General features: G+C 34.9%; 2 protein-coding genes across 5 annotated transcripts in view; one reads left to right on the top strand and one right to left on the bottom strand.

Moving 5' to 3' along the window:
- The window catches only part of LOC136416816 (SH2 domain-containing protein 4A-like), a 41,762-nt gene extending 36,087 nt beyond the window's left edge, over positions 1-5,675 (top strand). For all 4 annotated transcript variants that reach the window (XM_066402175.1, XM_066402177.1, XM_066402176.1 and 1 more), the window contains exons 5-6: positions 918-1,112; positions 4,948-5,675. In XM_066402175.1, the coding sequence (XP_066258272.1) occupies positions 918-1,112; positions 4,948-5,063 (311 nt within the window). In that variant the 3' untranslated portion in view covers positions 5,064-5,675. The remainder of the gene's footprint in view (positions 1-917; positions 1,113-4,947) is intronic.
- Positions 5,676-5,764: 89 nt separating this feature from the next.
- LOC136416821 (cyclin-dependent kinase-like 1) lies at positions 5,765-20,586 on the bottom strand. The gene is made up of 13 exons (XM_066402187.1): positions 20,191-20,586; positions 12,540-12,751; positions 12,294-12,488; positions 12,107-12,237; positions 11,886-12,046; positions 11,603-11,831; positions 11,391-11,548; positions 11,195-11,340; positions 10,985-11,143; positions 10,737-10,922; positions 10,467-10,683; positions 9,483-9,562; positions 5,765-6,255 (listed from the first exon to the last, which is right to left on the bottom strand). The coding sequence occupies exons 2-13, from the start codon at positions 12,705-12,707 to the stop codon at positions 6,196-6,198; spliced, it is 1,890 nt and encodes a 629-aa protein (XP_066258284.1). The 5' UTR covers positions 12,708-12,751; positions 20,191-20,586; the 3' UTR covers positions 5,765-6,195.
- Positions 20,587-21,593: the final 1,007 nt, after the last annotated feature.

Below are 21,593 nucleotides of genomic sequence, written 5' to 3'. Positions count from 1 at the left end.
CCTCTGAGTAGTTGTAAGTCTGATTTTCGTAAATTAATTCTTTAGTGCAATAAAAATTGCTTTTTTAATTCAATAAAATCGTCGAATTACATAAGTTTGTATATTTATTAACCCATAAACCTTCGTTAACGTAAGGTAGGAATTTGTTGATATGTGACATTTTTGCCAGAAGCAAAATAGCGTCCATTTCGAACATTTAATTTAATTAATTTTCTATCAACAAACAAGTTTTTTTATTCTTTATGTCCTATGAAACTGAATTTTTATTGCATTTTTTACATTTATTTTTTTCTATTAATGGTTCTTTTTCTCAAAAACAAATTGATCAATTTTAAATCGCATTACACCATTAAATATAGTTTTGAAATATGTACCTTTAATTTGAGGTCTCACTTGGCCCATGTTTCAATTTTAAAAAATCGGCCATTTTGCCCTATCGGTGACGTAAGCAATATTAAAAAAAATAATCAAATGCCAGAAGATAGCATTTTTTATATCATTTAATGCTGCTTTTGAATATTTAAAAAATAATAATTTGTTGAAAAGTTAACAACGGGGGACAATTTAGAGTTGCACGGCACATTGCCGCTTCTTGTAGGTGTGATTAACGAATCCATTCTTTAGATATCCTGGTCTGGTGGTTTAATTTGGTTCCTAACAGTGCATTAAATCATGAAACAAGTACCTCAGCTTCAGAGACCAAATTTGTACGCTTGCACGACTTCCCAAATAACCTTCACTATTCCTTACCCACTAAAGAACACACATTCCTCGATTAAAATGTCATTATTTTCTAACTATATCATTTTTTATTAACATCTTATTAACGTTATTAATACATTATATATAGATTCAAATGCTCCACGAACTTTCCATCTGGAGTATTTACATACCTAATTTGCATTTGATTTTTCCAGGTCTGATAACCCGATCTGAAGCCGAGAAACTCCTCTTGGACCAGCCCTATGGGACTTTCTTGGTGAGACTCTCCGAACGGATTTGGGGCTATGCAATTTCCTACAGAGCACAGGAGAAATGCAAACATTACCTAGTAAACGCTTCTCAGAAATATAGTTTTTGTGGTAATAATCAAGTGGAACACAGTTGTTTAGGTAAGATTTGTCACAATCCATCCATGATCATGTGCTTAATACAAATATCAGTTCTTTGTTGCTAAAAATAAGGTCAGCATAACCCAAACATAAACTTCGAGGAATTTCCTCGACGAAAATAACTATAGATAGGAATGTAAACAGTTCTAGCTATGCAGAAAGACGAAAGACCTCGCTTTCAATGTTTGAGGTGTATCCCACTAATGGCTTTATCTTAAGAACCGAAAGAGTTCGTGTGACGGCTTCGAGAGAGCTGCTTATAATAAACTTTTACTTATTATTATTAAATTCACGAAATGAAACTTAATAATACCGTTTTAAACTAGATGTTATAGTTTTTCGTAACAGACAGGAAGTCTCACAAATAACACAAAAGGAAGTTGCCCATCCAATAAACCATTTGCATAACTTTCCCCATCGAGATCATCAAACTAAATCACCAGTTTTATTAACTTTTATGTAGATAATTGTATGGCTTAATTGGTCTCAAATTAAGATTGCACCTAATATACTTTAGTTCAGCTCGAGAGCCGTTAAATTTTTGCCAATTAGACCACTAAACTAATTTACCAGCCTGCATAAAATGGCCCTTCTTTTTCATTCAATGGGTAATTGCAGAAATATTGTTAATTTAGTTAATTGTGCGCGGATTCAAAGTAAAAGGCATGAATAGGGGAAGAGAATTATTACCATGTCATCGATTTTACACGGGATTGTGATCTTAATAAGATTTTTAATAGAAACATGCTTTTTGTTGCGTTTTTAGAAGAAGGAAATGCAGTCATTTTTTTCCTTGGAGATTTGGCGATAACATAAAAGTAAAAGTATCCGGACATTCAAGACTTGATGATGTGGAACTCCCACCAGTTATTACACACACACACACACACAAAATCCCGATTAGACGAGATCTTTTAAGCCTTCTTCGACTTTCTCTACCGGTTTTGGTGGATTTCATGTCAAGATTGTGGAAATGTCCCAGGGAACTGCATCAAATCTTTCTAGTTCCCATACGCTTTCCCTGTAATTTTTTTTATTAAATCGAGGTAAGAAAATAGTAACTCGTTGGAGGCAAATTAAGGTTCTTCAAATCTTCTGAGCGACCAGAGTATTCTGAGTGTGAACGGGCTTTTTTGCAAAACATTTTTGGTATCTCTGAAGAGAGCATTGTGACAAATTTCAAAGCTCATGAATTTCTTTTAGCACGTTCGTCGCCGCGTCACCCATCTCTGGGTGACGCTCTCCTTCTTCAACTCAAATGGAATTTTCAGGTGGTTTTTGAAAATAAATTTAATAGAAGAAGCATTGAAATAGAAATGTAGAATGTACGACATAAAAATATTACAAATATGCCAATACTAATATAGAGGGTAATTCAAAAGTACGGGCCGCTACTTTAGGGACGTATCTATACGTTAAGTAGTGAGACAAAATTTAAATACTTTTTTCTAAATTGTTTCTTAAGAAAATTATGACAATTTAAAGATGAGGCAGCTAAAGTGCTTTTTAACCCTAATTGGTGTACGGAAAGTCCCGAAGTGTTAAAATTTGTCAGGTTGTCAAAAAAATCGCATCTAGAAAATTTTAAAGTTAAAAGTGGTGTGACATTGGGTGATGGGGGGGGGGGGGGGGGGGGGGGGGGTGATACACATTCCTATTTTTTGACAAAACTTTTTGGTAATAGAAAATTTTAAACCTCATTTTTCTGAAAAACAGTAAGTTTAAGCGTATTTGAGAAAGAGTACCTTTCTCTTATAAAGAACTATAAAATATATATTTAGTGTAAAATAATAACTTTTCATTAATTTGTGTATTTTAATAATTAATTATGACAATTTTTATTGTTCTAATCAAGAACGGCTTGTCTAACGAGAAAGCCATAAGAAACCTTTTTCATGTCGAATTGACCAGCTTAATCAAAAAAATATTCCCGCGGAAAAGTATCAATGGCGTACCACTTTTTCCGTAAATAATATTGGAAGACGTGTATGCAAGGACACCACTGGTTAAGTAATAAAATTACTTTTTATATTAAAATATAGTTTTATGTCCTATTAATATACACCAGAATTGGAAGCAATATCCAAAGTACTTTCTAGAAATTTAAAAATAATGATTTGAAAAGAAAAATTTCAACACCTTTTAGTAAAAAATTTAGGCCGTTGCGGACGTATGTTCATATGAACTTTTCTTCATAAAATGATCTGAGGAAAATCACTGAAATATTAACATGACATTAAGGAACGTCCTGTGTACTAATACAAATACACCGTATGTTACTTTTTATTAATTTATATTTATGTGGAATTCTTAGGTCAAGTAGATCTAACCCTTTTGTACATATGTAAAGACTTCTCCAGTTTTACGATAAAGTCGAGGCACAATCGGAAGTCTTTGAGTTGTAAATAATGATATTGCCAATGCTGTTAATTAGGTTAGGTCTATTAATTTAAAATGGAAGAGTTGTGAGGGGGCTGATGTTGCCTCTGTAGGACACCTATGTATGTCGCAACCTGGTTAGAAGTATTTTCGTCAATTAAGAGGGTTTTGCAATCGTTATCTTCATGCGGTTTTGCCATTTTATGATTAACGTCTAACCACCCTTTGTCGGTACTTGTGTGAAAGGATAGCCGCCCTTTGTCGGCGCGGATGAAAAGCGCTGCCGCGCTTTGTCGGCATCTCTGGAAATGTACCGACAAAGTGTTATCAGTACCACGGTAACGACTCAGGTGGTGTCATAAGTCGGTAATTGTTTTCTAGCCAGGGTATGACACTCTTTTAATTACCCTTAATTTAGTACTTAAGAGCGCCCCGAATCTGGAAGGTCCTCTTTCTTTCGAGTGACTCACCAGCATTATTATCCGCAAGCAAAATCATAAGTGTATCCGTTAATATCAATAAACCCTAGACAACTTTAGAAAAATCTACATTTATGATAAGATATTGCAATATATTAATGTGTACAATATACATTTGAAACATATTTGAGGTGATTTTGGACAATTGAAACAATAGGTTGTAGTTTTTTAATACATTTTTGCTCACTTATTGGCGTTCCACAATGTGCCTCTTGTTTTGGTAACAAAGAGTGCACATTCTTCTTACGGGCTTATTCTGCTGATTCTTGTGAATCTCTAAATGGCGACACACTTTCTTCGTTTTGTTTCTTCTGGTCCTTTGTAATGTTTCACTACAACAATTTTCAGCCGATCTTAGTTCAGAAAAGTACAAATAAGGTATAAAAGTAGGAGAAATCTTCTGAGCTACCAAAATCTTGTAAGCTTCGATGGACTTTCTTTACAAACACATTTTTGGTAGATTTTAAGACAAGGAATTAGCAATAAGAACACACGTAAAAAAATTTTTCTTCTGGTAGATTTCAAAGCAAAATAATGCATAAGTTTAGATGAAATCTTTTTTATTGAGTTTTTATAGTCTCTCTCTTTTGGCAATTTTAGAGAAATTTGGAAGCAAGAAAGTGGCAAATCGCTTAAGACAAATATTCCCCAGAAGGGGGAGAAATATGTGAGCTTTACATGCTGTACCTTTTAGAAAAGTATCGCGTAAATCGCGTGACCCCTTCTCTACTATATTTTTCATCTGCTCTACAATCCTCTATGCATTAATTTCTCCTCACTTTAGAATCGTTTTTCACCCCCATTTTATCCCGGATTCGAAGTGTAAGAAGTATCAACAACTCTTACGAACGGACCTGCAATGCAACCAATCATTAAGCATTTGATAGGAGGGTACATAGCACCTATTCAGAAATCTAAAGATATTGATTCCTTCATCATCCAGCCTATTGAATTAACAAATATCTCCTTACTTACAGGTGATCTCGTCAAATACCACTATGCCCAACCTCTCACAGGAGGGGAGAAACTCATGCACCCGTGCCCAAGACTTTCTGAGACTGCTATTGAAGAACTCCTGGAGACTAACCAATAAACTCTCGAGACGTGATGTTTTAAACCTTAATCTCATACAGGGGGTTCACAAAATTGCGACCGCCTTACAACTGAATTATTACTGGGGGCAAATCGTAAGCATTTGGGGCGTCACGGTGCCCACCATACCCACTAAATGTGCCATAATAACTTTTGTGGGCAAATTCGCATTTTTATGTTTGGTCGGGATTTTTGTGAACTCTTTGTGTATATCACTGTATTGACCCCTGTGATTTTTTCGGCATTTTTCTATTGGAAATCCGACTTTAGTTATTTCATTCGTAGTTATGTATTTTTTTAACTTACATTAAGTGACTTAGATAATATTTAGAAATACTTACTAATTCTCTGCTTCGACTTTTATTAGGTTATTCTTTTATCAAATGATGTTTATAAGTTTTTCAAGTACGTATTTACCCATTAAGCTAATTCCAACTGATTTGAGTAAGATTGTAAGTAACTTGAGCAACATTAACTTGAGTTAATTTTCACTTCTGAACCAACTAGTGCTGTAGTATTTAACGATATTTCCTTGGTGTGCCTTTGCATGAGTGCTCTTTTAATACATTGTATTGTTGCTGATATTTCGTATTATTAAACGATTTTTTTAATTGCCGCGTTTCACTTCATTTGTTCGAGCTTTGCAGGATGAGCGGCTAGCAAAAAGATGTTTAGAATCGGTCTATAAAAACAGCATTTCTTTATTTACAAAAGCTCTTATAGAAAATGTATAAATTATACATAAAAAGTATAAATAATAATTGCCTATTATAGTGAATTTATGGACAGATTTTCATGGTGGGTAGGTATATATGATTTCTATTTTTTGTTATTCTAAATCCCCTTTCTCTGAGCTCTAAAATTTATGATACAATCTCGATTGGTCTTTCACAGGCATTGGCAAATTTATATCCAGCAAATTACGCTTCCGTTTGGCTTTCTTGTATCTGTGCTCCTATAACAAGAGTTCATTGATCGGCAACAAAACTAATGTCGGCGTTACACTAAAATCAAGCGTTACTAGTTCTGGATGACCTGTTACAAGATTTACACTGTGGGGTTTCATGTCAAGGGCTATGTGCTACCTAAATGTTCCTAATACCTATTTACATTTTCCTAGATGTTAGTCAAAGCTACAATATAAGGTTGTTTTTAGTGGAAGGCGATGTCGGTGATGTGGCTGATGGTAATCTCTGAAATGAGAAAAGAATCATAAAGCCTCAAGTCTATATGAATTCTATTAATGTAGATACTGCTAAATCTATACTGGAGATTAAAATTAACCGGGCACGTAGATTCTTCCAGTTAAATTTTTCATTTAGTAAGAAAAAATGGAAAAAAAAATAACATTACAAAAAAGGAAGGAAGATTACAAATCTGGTAACAAAAGACATTTTTTACATAAAAATGTTCTATATAAAAAAAGAACACATTTAGTAACGTGCAATGCTTCCGTGAACACTAATCACGGCGTCCATGCGATTGAGCACACTGCGGATCAGTGCGATAAATTGTTCTTGAGGGGTTTGTTCCCATTCGTCATGAAATGCTTATTTAAAATAATTTATGAATTGAAACTCAGCCTGATTACGCCGAATACGTCGGCTTAGAATATCTTATGCATGTTCTATCGGGTTCAAGTCTGGACTCTTCGGGGACCACAATAATAAACGTCATTCAAATAAGCTGGCATTGTCCTTGCAACGTGTGGCCGAACGTCGTAGTGCATTAAACAAAAATTTTCAACGACAAGTGGTGCAAATGGCACTATATGTTCTTCCAAATATTGTCCAATGTATCGTTTAACATTTAAATTACCACCACGAATTGTGATAAATTCTGTATGTGTCTCTAAGGAAATGCCACCACTGCCAAATTGAACTTTAGGGGAAAAACGACATTCGGCAAATCCTTCACCAGCTCTTCTTCAAACTCTCTTCTGCTCATTAGATGAGTATCTGTGGAGTTTGGATTCATTCATGAAGAGTATTGCACCCCATTCTTCAACATCTCAATGAAGATGTTCGCGAGTTGTACGCTTTGCCAGTAATCTATAGTCAATAGAGGTTCCATGGCAAGACTTCTAGAATTTATTCCAGATTCATTTAAGCACCTTTAAACTGTATAAATGGAAACGGCGTTTCTATGGGTCTCGTTTAATCCTTGGATAAGTGCTGGAGTCGACCATGTGCGGTCTCATAACACCTACATTCTGATGAAATGATCTTCAATTAAACTTTTGGTTCTGATTTACCTTGTTCTGGCCTTGTGACGAATTAGCCTGGTTCCAGGAATCGTTGTAATGCATCTGATATAGTACTTCGAGAAATTCTTAAGATCTTTGCCATGTAACAAATATTGCGTCCATCAGCTTGCAAGGCAATAATAGCTTGCACTACTTGTTCAGGTGTCATAATTTTCATGTTGCAAGAATAAGAAACTGAAAACTGTACTTTGGCTAGAAACAAACTTGTTGAATCTGAAAATAGCACAAGAACTTGCAATAATTCTGCTTAATTTGAGACGCTTATTTCGCTTTGATATTCAACAAATTGTAATGCCCCGAGCTTTTCTAAACTATACAGGAAAAGTAATCTAAACAAGTTGAAACAAGAAAAAGCGTTGTGGCTAATAATAAAACATAAAAAGATTTCAGAAAAATTGCTGATTTTTTTTTTATTGGAAAAAAATGTATAAAAATTTGAGAGTGTAATTAATGTTGCACTCCAGTTTATGTGTAAACTGCGTTCCTATCGTCTTAAAGCTAATGTGCTGATGACCATATACAGCGATAAGAACACTGATGATTGATCGACCTAAATACTAGAGGTATAGGAGCATTAACAATGTCTAGTGCAGAAACCTGTGGAGCAAATGGATTGGTGTTAATGATATCAAACATACACTCTCAAACAAATTTAATGGATTACTTTGATACGGGATGGGGCAGAGCAATTTGCTTATTTGAATTTGGCGCTCTGAAGCGATAGTTGCTCCGAGAAAGCTAAGGGTAAACACATTCGAGAGGTAAGGCGTAAAGTTGAAGCTTCCCTTGGTTTAGTTAGCATCATGAAGTGGACGAAGGTAGAGCACGCGTTCGCTTTCGAGGCATATTTTTCTAACAGTTGCTCAATCATCGCCATGCAACGTGCATTCCATACCCATTTCAATATTACGTCTCGTGAATAAGTTCCTGAACTGCAGTCGATTGTTTTATGGGTAAATAACTTCAAGGAAACTGGTGATGTAAAAGAAAAAAACCTAACTTCCATAAACAGTAGGTTACCCCAAAACATTGACATGTTAAGGCGTTTTATTTTGCGTTCCCCTCGGTGCTCTACCCACAAACACTCAAGGGGACTGATGTGGGAGATGTTTTGTTCCAGCAAGACGGTGCCACGGCACACATAGCACCTTTGTCAATGACTGTTTTGTGGCAACACGTCCTAGGACGCCTCATTTCCTTGGAGGCGATCTACATTGGCCAGAATAGTCGCCTGATTTAGCTCTTTGCGATTATTTTTTACGACGCTATCTAAAATCACTTGTTTACAACGATCGTCGTAAGACCCTGGCTCACCTTAAGAACAACATTCGTTAGGCTGTCGCCAATATGTATACTCGTCATTATATTGGAAAGATTTGAGCGAAGCTACCGAGTTTGATTAATGCAGTGCATTGAAAATAATGGATGCCAACTGCCTGATATTATCGTTAAAACCATGTAAACATAAAAAAATGTATTTTGTACTTGATACTATTCAAACGATTAAATATATCTGTATTACTTTTTTCATTGAATTTCTAAATAAGCAAGTTGCTGTGCCCCACCATGTATTTACAATTTTTTTCCTCTCTAAATATCGGAAATAAAAAAAAAATATTGTTATTGGTAATATTGTTCAAAAAAATTAAAAATCAATGTTAAACATAATTTTTGCTTTTTAAAATGAAATTAAAAAAATATTTGAACATGAAAACATATTACTGTTTATTTGCATTTCAAATAATAACGATTTTTTAATTAAAAAAATGTGGAATTCGTTCCCAATAACAAGGTATTGGGACAGTTGGCACAAACATTTTATTACTATATCATCGCGCAGAAAAATTAGTTAAGTGATGAAGAAGCAATTAGAAGGATGGCTTTGATGTAAGAAGGGTTTGGCCAAAGAGAAATTGCAATTAGGTTTACATTTTCGATTTTATCTGACAATCTACGAACGATTTCGTAAGTGTCGCTTTATAATATCTCGAAGCAAAAATAGTCGAAAATATTGAAGTGATCCTTTAATCTTGTTCGGGAGTGTCAACAGAAAAGTGCTTCTTTATGTCCTTTAGGCATTAAGAGGACATTTTGGCAGTGTTTCAGCTTATGTGGTTAATGATAATTAAAAACATATAATTGAATGATATTTACCGGTGTTACTTCAGTGGAATCCGGAAGTTCTAGCTCGGGAATGCTGTTCTTCTTTTTGGTTTTATCTGGTGAAACTGTTGCTGAAATTACATTAAAAAATGCATTTGTTTATACGGAGGGTAACAGTAAGGCTATGCAAGTGGAGCCAATGGCTATGTCGAACTAAATTTTTGGTATTCCAAGTTCAATTCCCCAAAAAGTTTTCTCAGGTTTCCAAGCACTTAAAGTGAATTCTCTTTGGACACATACAGGGTGTCCGGAAAGATCATGTCATAAATTCTAGAGAGGGTTAAAATAATGCTAGTACTTCATATAAAAAAATTCCTAATGGCGTTTGCTATCAAGTTATTCGCTTTCACAGTAAGAAATTAAAAAAAGTACTTTTACTGTAACTTTCAAGCAGTTATCATGGTATCAATGGAAGATAGGCGATTTGAATAACTCAGTCATGCTTATCTTCACATGTAAACGATGTTTCATATGTCTTTCTTATACAGGGTAATCAAATTTTTCATTTAAAGTAAAATTCAGTCAAAATTTCTCATTTAAACTCATTAATTTTTTTAGTTAGTTAAAGAAATAAGTTTTTTTTCAAAGTTTGATTTTTTATCATTTTCCTACAAAAAAGGTATACCTCGCTTTAATCAATATCTTGTATTGTTTTTGAGAAAATTGTATTTTATTATCAATATGTACCATACATGCCAATAATCTGAAATGAAATGAAATAGTAATTTGTTATAAAAAATGGTATGTATTACAACTAAAATTATCAAAAACGTTCAACATGAGTACCTTGGACTACAACACATTTTCTAAACCTTTCTAAACATTCCCTTTGTGTTCTGGCGTTCTCTAAAACTCCTAGAATTTATGACACGACCTTTCTGGACACCCTGTACGCATTATAAACGATAATTAAACAAATCTCTCCTGATTTTCGTACGCACGATAGGAATTTTTACTCCGTAAGTAAAATCTTACCTCCAGGTAAGTTTGGCAACGAGAAATCATCATTCTTCCCCTTATTGCTCAAATAATCACGCTTTCTAGTATTGGCACCTGAAGTTAAACTACTCAACCAGTGGGGAGCATTACTGCCGATGTTGGAATGGTCACCCTGTCCAAATATGTTTTCTACTACCACATTCCTTTCCATTTTCTTGAGAAAATGACTCCTAGAATTCGCGATATGAGGCACCTGAAAAACTCATTAACTAAAACATCCGAAGAAAAATTTGTGGGATCAAGTACTTGATGGTTGATTTTATAGTTGTTTCCGTGAAGACCATTAGGTGACCTTTTGTGGAGTTCTTTGTTGAAACTGATGTTGTTGATGGTGGGATGCAAGATGCTGTGGAAATTGGGAGATTTGCTGTGATCTCCCATGCCAAAGTGAAAAGTGTGGAATATGGGAGATTCAGGGAGCAATGGAGTCGCCTGGGAATAGACACAGTAAGTAACTCGTTACGATTAAAATTATGGAAACTACTGGAAACTACCTGATCTTTATTGTTATCAGACAAGGGCCTATTTTCTTCATCTAACTTATTAAATTTGACATTATCCAAGGATTTCTCCAAGCCTTGTATTTCGTTGGAAGCAGGCAGTTTGAAAAGATTTTTAGGCTGAGGTAGCTTGATGTTTTGTTTGGATGGATGCTAAAAATAATAACAGATTATAAGGTTTTTAAATGTTAAAGGAGCACTCACTTGTTGACTTAATCGGACATTGTTACTATTATTATTGCTGTTATTCAGCACGCTCAAACGCTGGCTGGTTTTAGATAAAGTGATCAAGTTCTTGTCAATGGGTTGCTCCGTGATATCACTGCTTAACTTACGCTTCATGGTAGTACCTAAAAACAGAATATTTTTGGCATCAAAATTATCATTTTCACTTCCTCACCTTCCGTCAAACTAAATTTCCATTTGGCATCATTAGACAATTTTCTAGCTTTAGTCTCATCTTTCTTATCTGTCGACATAATAATCTCAGACTTCAGTTTTCTGAGCAAAGGTGCATTAAACTCTACATTGACTTTTTCGCGTAAGGCAGGAAGAAACCTAAAAAGGAGAATCTGTGGTTACTAGCACCCTGTTGGTGACCGCAATAGCAACCTTTGAGGGAATTTATCGTGAGTAAAATAGGTGTGCCTAAGCAATTCATCTGCATTCAGCCTTTCTTGAGGGTCCATCTTAGTGCAGCTATTCAAAAAATCTATAGAAACTAGCGGCCATGTTTGGAACATTTTGTAGAAGCCTAAAGTTTCTTTTGATGGGGTTTTGATCATTGGGCGCAGCTGAGAGTTTTTAGTCATTAGTTGTTGATGTCTAAAACAAGGTTTACCTGAAATGGCACAGGTTTAGGATGGTCCTATGCACAACAGTAACATAGACTAACCCAAAGCTCGCACTATTAGAAACAGCTGATCTATATCACTTTCACCAGGAAATAGAGGGTCTCCAGTGAGCATTTCTGCGAACAGACATCCTATTGCCCATATATCTACCGGGGCCCCATATATGGGTTCTCCAACTAGCAGTTCTGGGGCTCTGTACCATCTGCAGATTATAATAATCATTATCGAATTGAGGAAAAATGGGTATCGTCAAAAAGCTCACCTAGTAGCTACGTATTCTGTGCAAGGCTCCCCATTAAGACTAGCTATCCTGGCGAAGCCAAAATCGCATATTTTAACAACTCCCAATGAGGAAACTAAGACGTTTTCAGGCTTGACATCTCTGTGAATGATCTGTAAATAACTTTCGCAATATTAAGGCGGAAAAGAGATCAATGGGGTTAATTCACGTGATTGCTGTGGCAATAGCTGATAGCTCTGCAGACTTGAAATATCCTCTCCCTAGTTCTTTCCTCGCCAAGTCCGCCAGGTATTTTCTCCAACTCGTCCAAGACTGTACCATCCATAAATTCAAACACGATATAGAATCGCTTCCTATGCCTAAATACCTCGATCATTGTAACCAAGTTTTCATGTTTCAGTCTCTAGAAATTTTCATAGTTTTTGCCTGAATTTACATAAGCCTTTAGTCTTACTTTGAGCATGCGGATTTCCCTTAATGCGAGTTTCCTTATAGTTGGATCCTCCTCCGTTTCAAGGAACTTCTTCACAGCCACAATCTGATCGGTTTCCTTGTGTCTGCACTTCATCACAAGGCCGTAAGATCCTTCCCCGACGACTGAAATCTGCTCGTATTTTTCCATGATGAAGCTTAAAACTTCAGACAAATGGAAACCATTTTTGATCTCTGAAATGAAGCCAGTAAGAGTTTATAAAAAAAAAATAATAGTTAGGACTACAGTGTATACCACGTAAAGGGCAAAATTGCAATTTATCTGATGACATTTCCAAAAGTTTAAAACGAGCGTTTTACGATTTCACCCTTTGACCTTTAGAGGGAAGAAGGCATATCCTTGGAAAGGATCAATAGGACCATTTGAAATAAAATATCGTTTTAAATTTGCGACTGGTTGCGTGATTTGGTTTAGTGTAATTTGCAAAATCAATCCGAGATGCATGTTTTGTTAAGGTTTTTCAATAATTACCAGAAAACCATGATAAATTATAATTTAACATAGCAATGGTTATTAGGTAAAAAACGCAACAGCTATAATTTTGATGCAAAATAGTTAGATTCACGTACGGGGTGACGCAGAAAGGAGTTACCACCAATGTATTTACCTTATACAGACTTATCCACGCAATCCGTTCGTTACAAAATTTTTGACTTCCCATTATCGTAGCCCAATGAAATTTGGTTTCGGACTAGAATCGACCATTGAGGATCCAAGCAGAATATTTTCAAAATGGTGGCATTTCCGGTTATACCGGAATCAGTCACCAACTTCGTTATTTTAAGTGAAACCCTTTGTTTTTTTGACGTTTTCGGAGTTCTTGTTAAATTTTAAGACCAGTTCATGTCAAGTGTCTTATACTTTAAATTTACAGATTCCAAGTTATAATAGAAAATTAAAAAATTTGACAAACACTAATTTTGGCAGACGCTGACCGTATCCTGTAGAGGAATTCCTCACGGTCATTTCTTGAAGAAGAATAGACCGTAGTTTTAACATATCCCAATGTAAAACAAATTAAGAATATCAGCATTTGAGTATTCTTCAATTTTGTATTACAAGTTTTTTTTTAATAAATTAATATTAACAATTTTCTGAAAATATCTAAAGATAACTTATAAATTGTTCTTTCCATGGTTAACTATGTGAAGTCTGACATTAAACCGAATAAAAGGATAGTTTTTGGTTAACATTAATTATTTTGAAAATCATCCAAATCAGTCTAGGGAACCTTATAAAAAAATGTGATATAGAATTAAATTCTAAACTCGAAAATGTTTTAAGGTGCAGGATGTCCCATTTGAAATAAGCGAGTTATTGAGATTTGAAGTCATGCAACTTTGGAGGCATGTTTCGGGGATTATGGAAGACTTTTTACCAAATTGAAATACATAAAAATCTAGTTTATTAAGTCCTCTTTGACCCCTAGAACACCAATTCCTAAATTCGCAGTTGTCAAATTATCAAAATTTCCAGTATAACTCGGAAATGGTAAATTTTAGAGATAAGACATTTTATAAAAACTAACCTTAAATTTTAACGAGAAATCCGAAAATTACAAAAAAAGTGGTTCCGTTTAAAATAACGACGTTGATAGCTATTTCTAATATAACCGGAAGTGCCGCTATTTTGAAAATATTTTATTTGGATTCAAAATGGACGATTCTAGCCTGACTCCATTGAGCTACGATAGTGGGAAGTCAAAAATTTTCTAATGAACAAGTTGCGTGGCTAACCCTGTATAATTATGTGCGTCAATAACGTCGTGGCAACTTGTCTATTGCATGGAGATAGAAGAACAATTTGAAAATTTAATCAAGTAAAACCTCGCATAAAAATTAAAGCTAGTCCGAACCTCTTTTTAAAGATCTCTTGAGAGGAGGCAAAGACCTTTCATTTGATGCGCCGTATACCCCATGTCCTCTTCAATATTTGGAAGGTGATACTTAGACCCGCTTCGCTACCAGTAACACGATACTATCACTACACTATTAGAACTTTAAAATGCATAATGCAAATTTGTAGCTTATATTTACAGTTAAGCATCTCAGAAAATAAGAAAAATACTTGAATGTAGTAAACGTATTTCTATTTTATTAAAGGGAGTATTTGAAGGTCTATATGTTGCGCAAAAAAATTGCTGTAATTAATAGCAAAGTAATTTGGTATTTAAACAAACAAAAAAATGAAAGGCATTGGTAGCAGGTCTATAATCGAATATTTAATTTCAAGAACTTTAAGTGGTACTGGGAAGTTTTTTTGGTACTGTGACAGTACCAAAAAAACCTGAACTACCGAACAAGTTTTTCATATAAACAATCCATCCGAGTTTTGCAACGCATTTTTTCTAGTACTAATAAATACCCTTGAGGTGCCCTGCTTAAATCTGCTCATCTTCTGCATCATCAATTCAACATCTTCATATCATCACATGTTCTCTTTTCCCTTTTCCTCACGCATCTTCCTATACGCGTGTTTCATCCACGCCCTCCTAACATCAACCCTTGCAACCCCATTTGAGGCTAAATTCATGTGCTGTCTACTTTAACATCATGTTATTTTCAAAGCAACAAAATATCTTATAAATACAAAGGCTATATTTCATTGGATGGAAGAGAGCCTCAGTTTTAATGGAAACCATTTTAATGGAAATTAGCTTGCAGTTAAAGTTAGCAGCATATTCATAATTTAACCCTTAAATCAATACTCCTACTTCAACAGTAAAAATCGTGGACTGAAATAGGAAAAAACATTTGCCCTTTTGTAATACTTAGTAATGCTAATTATACTTTACACTCAGGTCAACAACCCCTGAAACTTTCGATTCAATACACACACAACCAACAACGAGCAGAGGACCCATAAAGCGAATACCGTCCAATAAGGGTTCGTTTAAACTGCCCAGTGGCTAGTTTATGATTTCGCCGGAAATCACGCGAGGTTGGAGGTTTTTGAATTATGGAAAATTGCATAAGTTTTAGGGTACAAGGAACTCTGACATTGACTGACAATGAGGTCGTTTTCCAGATCCAGAAAAGTTCGTTATAGCTTAAGAGTTTTTTATTTGTAATTTTCCAACAAATACTAAATTTTTTATTGAATAGTAAAAAAAAATTCTGCTCTTGTCCCCCCCTTGCTTTTTGTCTGTATAAACTAAATAAAATGCCTAAAAAACAGAAAGTCATAATAACGCTGTGCTTAGAATTAGAGACTTTTTTCCATCAAGTGGGGTATCCGGAATGAAAACCTAATTCGAGTACTCTGAATTTAATGGTGCTAACCATTTTTCTAGGTTAGCGTTTGTTTTCGAGATATTTGAAATTAAAATTTTTGGTTCCAATGACCCAAGAACACGTTGTTTTTCACATTATTTGATCATTTATTGAATTTGAATCGATGAAAATCGATCTAATAAACATCGTAGCGACAAATATATTGTAATTCAAAGCGTATCTTTGGAATCTCGGAAACTATAAGAGATATGAGGTCGCTTAAATTGGGGCAAACTTCCACAATTTCAAATAAAGTCAGGAAAAAATGAAAATAATGTAGTAAAATTTTGGTTTTTTCTGGATGTCACAAGAAGTATTCTGAATTTTTCCGAGGTCAAAGTGGAATTTTCTTGAACACTAAATGGTGCGACTTTGCCCCAATTTAAGCGACCTCGTATCTCATAGTTTCCGAGATCCCAATGATACACCTGGAATGTGGACCAGCTTGTACATTTAACAGAAACTATTTGAGGAAAATTTATTTCGGTTCACTGGGTTTTAAGGTAAGTTTTCATCATTTAATAACATTCTAATATTGAGGCAGTGAAAAGTAGTGGGCATGTCTTAGTTTACCATTACTATCAAACTTCATGTTTATATTAGGTCGTGTAGTATGAAATGAGTAGATTCTCGAAATGCCACATTCAACTGCGAATAACTTCACTCTAAATCTATATTTGGACTTGACTTTTTTATGTGGAAAAGGCACATTCTTCCTCTTTCGATCAGAGTTTAAAGTGTTAAAAATTATTGAAAACTTTTATTTTTATAAACATTTTTGTGCAGCCATGCAAAATAGTGAAATTCGTGTGTTAATGAAATATGAGTTCCACCGTGGAACCACAACAGCTCAGACGGCTCGCAATATTAATTATGTGTTTGGTACTGAAGTCACTTCACAGCAAACAGTATCTCGTTGGTTCATGAAATTTCGTTCTGGCAATTTTGACCTAACAAATGAACCACGTGGACGACCTGAAACTCAAGTAGATAACGATTATCTGAAAGCCGTGGTGGAAGCGAATCCACGTCAAAGTGCAAGCGAATTATCGTTAATATTCAGTGTAACCAAAAAAACAATATTGACTCATTTGGCTGAAATTGGTAAGGTGAAAAAGCTGGACAAGTGGGTACCGCATGAGTTAAGCGACATACAGAAAGAACGACGTCTCGAAGCTTGTGTTTCTTTGTTGTGCCGGTGTAATAACGATCCATTTTTGAATCGGATTGTTACTTGTGATGAGAAATGGATCCTATATGACAATACCAGACGTTCATCGCAATGGTTGGATCAAGATGAACCACCAAAACATTGTGCGAAAAAAAATCTTCATCAAAAGAAGCTTATGGTGTCCGTTTGGTGGTCCAACGCAGGTGTCATCCATCACAGCTTCATGAAACCTGGTGAATCGATTACGGCTGATGTCTACTGCCGACAACTGACCGAAATGATGAGGCAACTGACGGTTAAGCAGCCAAGATTAGTCAATCGAAGCGCACCGCTATTGTTGCACGACAACGCTCGGCCACACACCGCACAAGTCACCTTGGCCAAGCTACAGGAGTTGGAATTGGAAACTCTTCGTCATCCACCGTATTCACCCAACTTAGCACCCACTGATTACCACTTCTTTCAAAATTTGGATAACTTCTTGGTAGGGAAAACAATCAACTCCGACGAGGCTGTCAAAGCTGCCTTCCAAGAGTTTATCGACTCCCGGCCTGCAGGCTTTTACAGCAGGGGAATCAATGAACTTCCCGTTAAATGGCAGAAGTATATTGATAATGGTGGTGCATATTTCGATTGACAATAAAAACATTTCATATGAAAAAAAAATGACTAAAGTTTCAATTCAATTTTACTCATTTCATACTACACGACCTAATATTTGACATTTTATAATGGCTTTGAGATATCTTGTGAAAAGTTGTATTCTTTATTAGGTATGGGGTTTAGAAATTATTTTTATACAAGATTTTTCAATTTAATTTTGCTTTTATTTAATAGCAATCAGAAAGCAATCCGTATTAGCGTTACAGACGTCTAAATGGACTGTTAAATGATTAGTAAATTTACCACCACTCGATACTCAAGGACCAATATTGCAGACACCCTTTGATTTATCACCTCGACCATCTGGTTTTCATGCGAAGAGAAGATAAAATTTCAAGTGGTCAAAAATAAAGAACGAACGTTTTTCACTTTTTTCTGTATAATAGAGAAAGAGTCATAAATTTAATAAACTTGACTCTTCCAGACAGTAAATTAGAAGAAGACATAAAGACTGTTGAATTTCGGACAAGACTGATTTTTACCAGAAATCCAACATTCTTTAATGATTTACTACGCGCATGGTGAACAAATGGATAAACATTTTAAATACAATAAATTTTGTTATATTAGTGGACAATTTGTAATTGTGCCCAGTCGGTGCAACATTACTGTTGAAGCAGCTGATTTGCATATAAAATATTTTTCACTAAACGTTATTAGGGATTTAAGATTAACTCCGTCTGTTACGTACGACATGCCTTAATAGATGGGCAAAAACTAGGTTTATTCCATTAATTTTCATCGATTCAAATTCAATAAATGATCAAAAAATGAGAAAAATAACGTTTCCTTGGATGCTCGGGACCAAAAATTCGAATTTCAAATATCTCGAAAACAAAAGCTAATCCAAAAAAATGGTTAGCACCATTGGATTCAACGTATACTCGAATTGGGTTTTTCTTCGGGTGCCCCGCTTGACGGATTTGGCAACTAGCACAGTGTAATTATTGTCTTCTGCAATAGCATGTCATCCAGCCCTTTATTTCAGCAATTTCACGAATGAAATGCTAAAATCAATAAACTCTCTATCTTCTTAGCTATGTCTATGGGGACATTGTTATAGGCTGTGACATAGATAAACGTGTTTGTATTAAAGAATGTAGGTAAATATCCTATGTAATAGTAATTACTATAGTAGAGCGTTGGCATGAAACTGTCCATGCATTTTGAGAAGTTGCCAAACACATAGAAAATTCAGTAGGTACACAAACCTTATACTATCCTGAATTATTGTTGACTAACTTTCTTTGTTACTCACATTATATTTTCATTTCCTAAATGGTTTGCGTGTCGCATTTGGCGCGGGGTGAAGGTTTTGGAAGTGCAATTAACACAATACGTGTTTGTGTTAAGTGTTCCTGGCTATAGTTTCTGGGTTTTAATTTCCAAGTGAAGGGACAGTAAAATGAATTGCACATTCGAAATTTACAATGTAAGGCCATCAAGTATATGAGTGTAGAAAAAGTGTTGATCGAGCCATTTTCCCCCATGCGTAATGCCTAAACGCCGAATTCATAATTTCAAAAAACAAATTCGCTCTTGAGGAATCTCTTAAATTTCCTTAGGTGCCGCCAGCCACCTCCTCTTCTTAAAAAATTCTCTTTTAGAAATTGGAAATTCACTGTCAGCTCAAAAAATGGAAATCTGGTCAATTTTTTCAGCCTCGAAACGCTTCAATCCCCATTCCGGATAGAGATCCAAATTACACCCCCTTGGCTTCCTTTCAGTGTGAAATAGCATGGCAGAAAGTTGCTGAGGGCTCCAAATTACTGGGAAAGCTGTTTTCCTCAGGTTACGCGGAAAATTGCAAACTGCACGAAATTAAATGCAGGTTGCAAGTATTGCGGAAGTATTTCCAATATTGTGAGAAAGGAAGTTCTTTTCACTGTACTAATCACACCAAAATACAACCAATTTCTTCAGATTTTATGAATGGCATTGGGGCTAGAATTGAGTAAACATTGAGGTACACAAAAGAGAAATTCCTGAAACAATTTTGGTTTCTTTTCAAATTATGAGAAGGAGCACTTATTTTGAGCACCAAATTACATAAACTATAATATATATTCTTCTTCCAGCCTGCTCCAAATTACGACAGCGAATTTTCTATTTTCTTTGGAGGCCAAATTACACCAAAAACTGTCCTTTTTTGGATTCCAAATTATGCGAAAGACAATGTTAATTTTTGCTTCTAAATTATATTGCACACATAATTCTTTTAAATTATGTTCCAGAGGTAATGTCAATTTTACCTTCTATTGTTAAACTAAAACCCATTCCTTCCTCGGGAGTTCCTAGCGACTAAAAATACCCTCCTTCCTAGGAAATCTGAAATAAAATTTTGCGTGTCTGTTTCAGCCCTTTGCACGCACCCCTCTAATTATTCATCCACTGTTATAGATAGACGTTCTAAACAAAACCATTGATTTCATAAGGCTTTCCATAACTTCGACGATACAAATTTAAATTAAACTAAACAAAGGTATTATTTTAATCCAATGCTTACCTTTGTCTCATGAAGAAGTTTGCAAACTTGTAGTAAGAAACAACATCACGCAATTGAAAGTTTAGTTCAGGTTCATTGTAATGCATCGCGTTTTTTTGTTTATTTAAAGGTTTAAGCAAAACTTTTTTATTTAACAAATCACATTGTCTTTTAATGAATTAATAAGCTTTACACACGGTTTTAGCGCAGTTGTGTTTGATATAAAGACACGAAAGCTTCCTTGCCGAGGCTTACTGACAACTGGGAGTTGCGACTGTTGCGAGGAAAACTTTTAACCTAATGGGGGCCCGAACGTCGTATAAGTCACAGATTTCCACAGGTGAATTGGAGCTTTCCTTTACGAGGGAAAATACGAAAGAAAATGCTTTCCAGGCCGAGGATTGAGACAGAACTTGGGCCTTAATGTGGTTGCATCGTTTAAAGGCGTTGAGCATAAAGTACATACATGAAGCATGCATTTTTAGTATTGAGCAAAGTTAAGTAAAATGTGAAAGTGATAGAAAATTTCTATTGTCTTGACATGAAAAGATTAACCTAAATCGGTAGCTAAACAAACTTCAGGCACAGTTATTCCGTTATCAACTTCTTTTTTTTTAATTAAAACCATTAATTACCCGCATTGAAGTGAAGCAAAACCTCATTGAATACCTACATCAAAATACTCCTGTTTGTTGAATTATTATTCTAAAGCTTTGTTATTTCAGTATCATAAATTTTCCATTTCCTCCGAGAATTTTATTAGTTCATCTTTGTTCTAGGGTAATAACCGGTATCCGCTGTAAGTAAATTCCAGAATCTAAGAACACAGTTGAAGATCGTTAGGGAATAAAGTAAAAGAACTAAAAAGTTTCAAAATGAATCAATTAAATAAGAGTGCGTGAAAGTTAATTTCCTACAAACGTATTGAATAACTTTAGTGGTAAGTAGTCTATAGATCACTGACCTGACTCACTCTGGTGGAAACTGTATCTATTGTTCAAAAGTAGAATTGAATTTGGAAAAGTATATACACTAATTGGTAAATAAATTTATAACAGAATTAGAAGGAAAAGTAAAAAATGTGGATATTGGGATTTCAAAATTTATTATTTTTTTCAGAAGAAGTCGAAGAAGTTTTTTGCATAAAGTGTGAACAGTCTGAGAAACGTAGCAGTGGAAGGGTAATCTTCCCTTAAAATGGCTTAAATTTGTCAGTGAATAATACATTTTCTGAAATTTCGTCTGGGAATTTACGATAAAATTATTCAATCACATAATCGTTCCTGCAAACTAATTCATTGTCATGAAAGTGAAAAGAAGTTCCTGATCAGTTTGTCTCTCGCTTTATATATTTTTACTTCAACAGACATTTTGGCTAAATGTTTATTCAAATTGTTCTAAAGTTTTTTCTTTTTAAAATCAGT

This window comes from Euwallacea similis, chromosome 25 (assembly GCF_039881205.1).
Source record: "Euwallacea similis isolate ESF13 chromosome 25, ESF131.1, whole genome shotgun sequence".
NCBI lineage: Eukaryota > Metazoa > Arthropoda > Insecta > Coleoptera > Curculionidae > Euwallacea > Euwallacea similis.
This window is presented reverse-complemented; position numbering and strand designations above follow the sequence as displayed.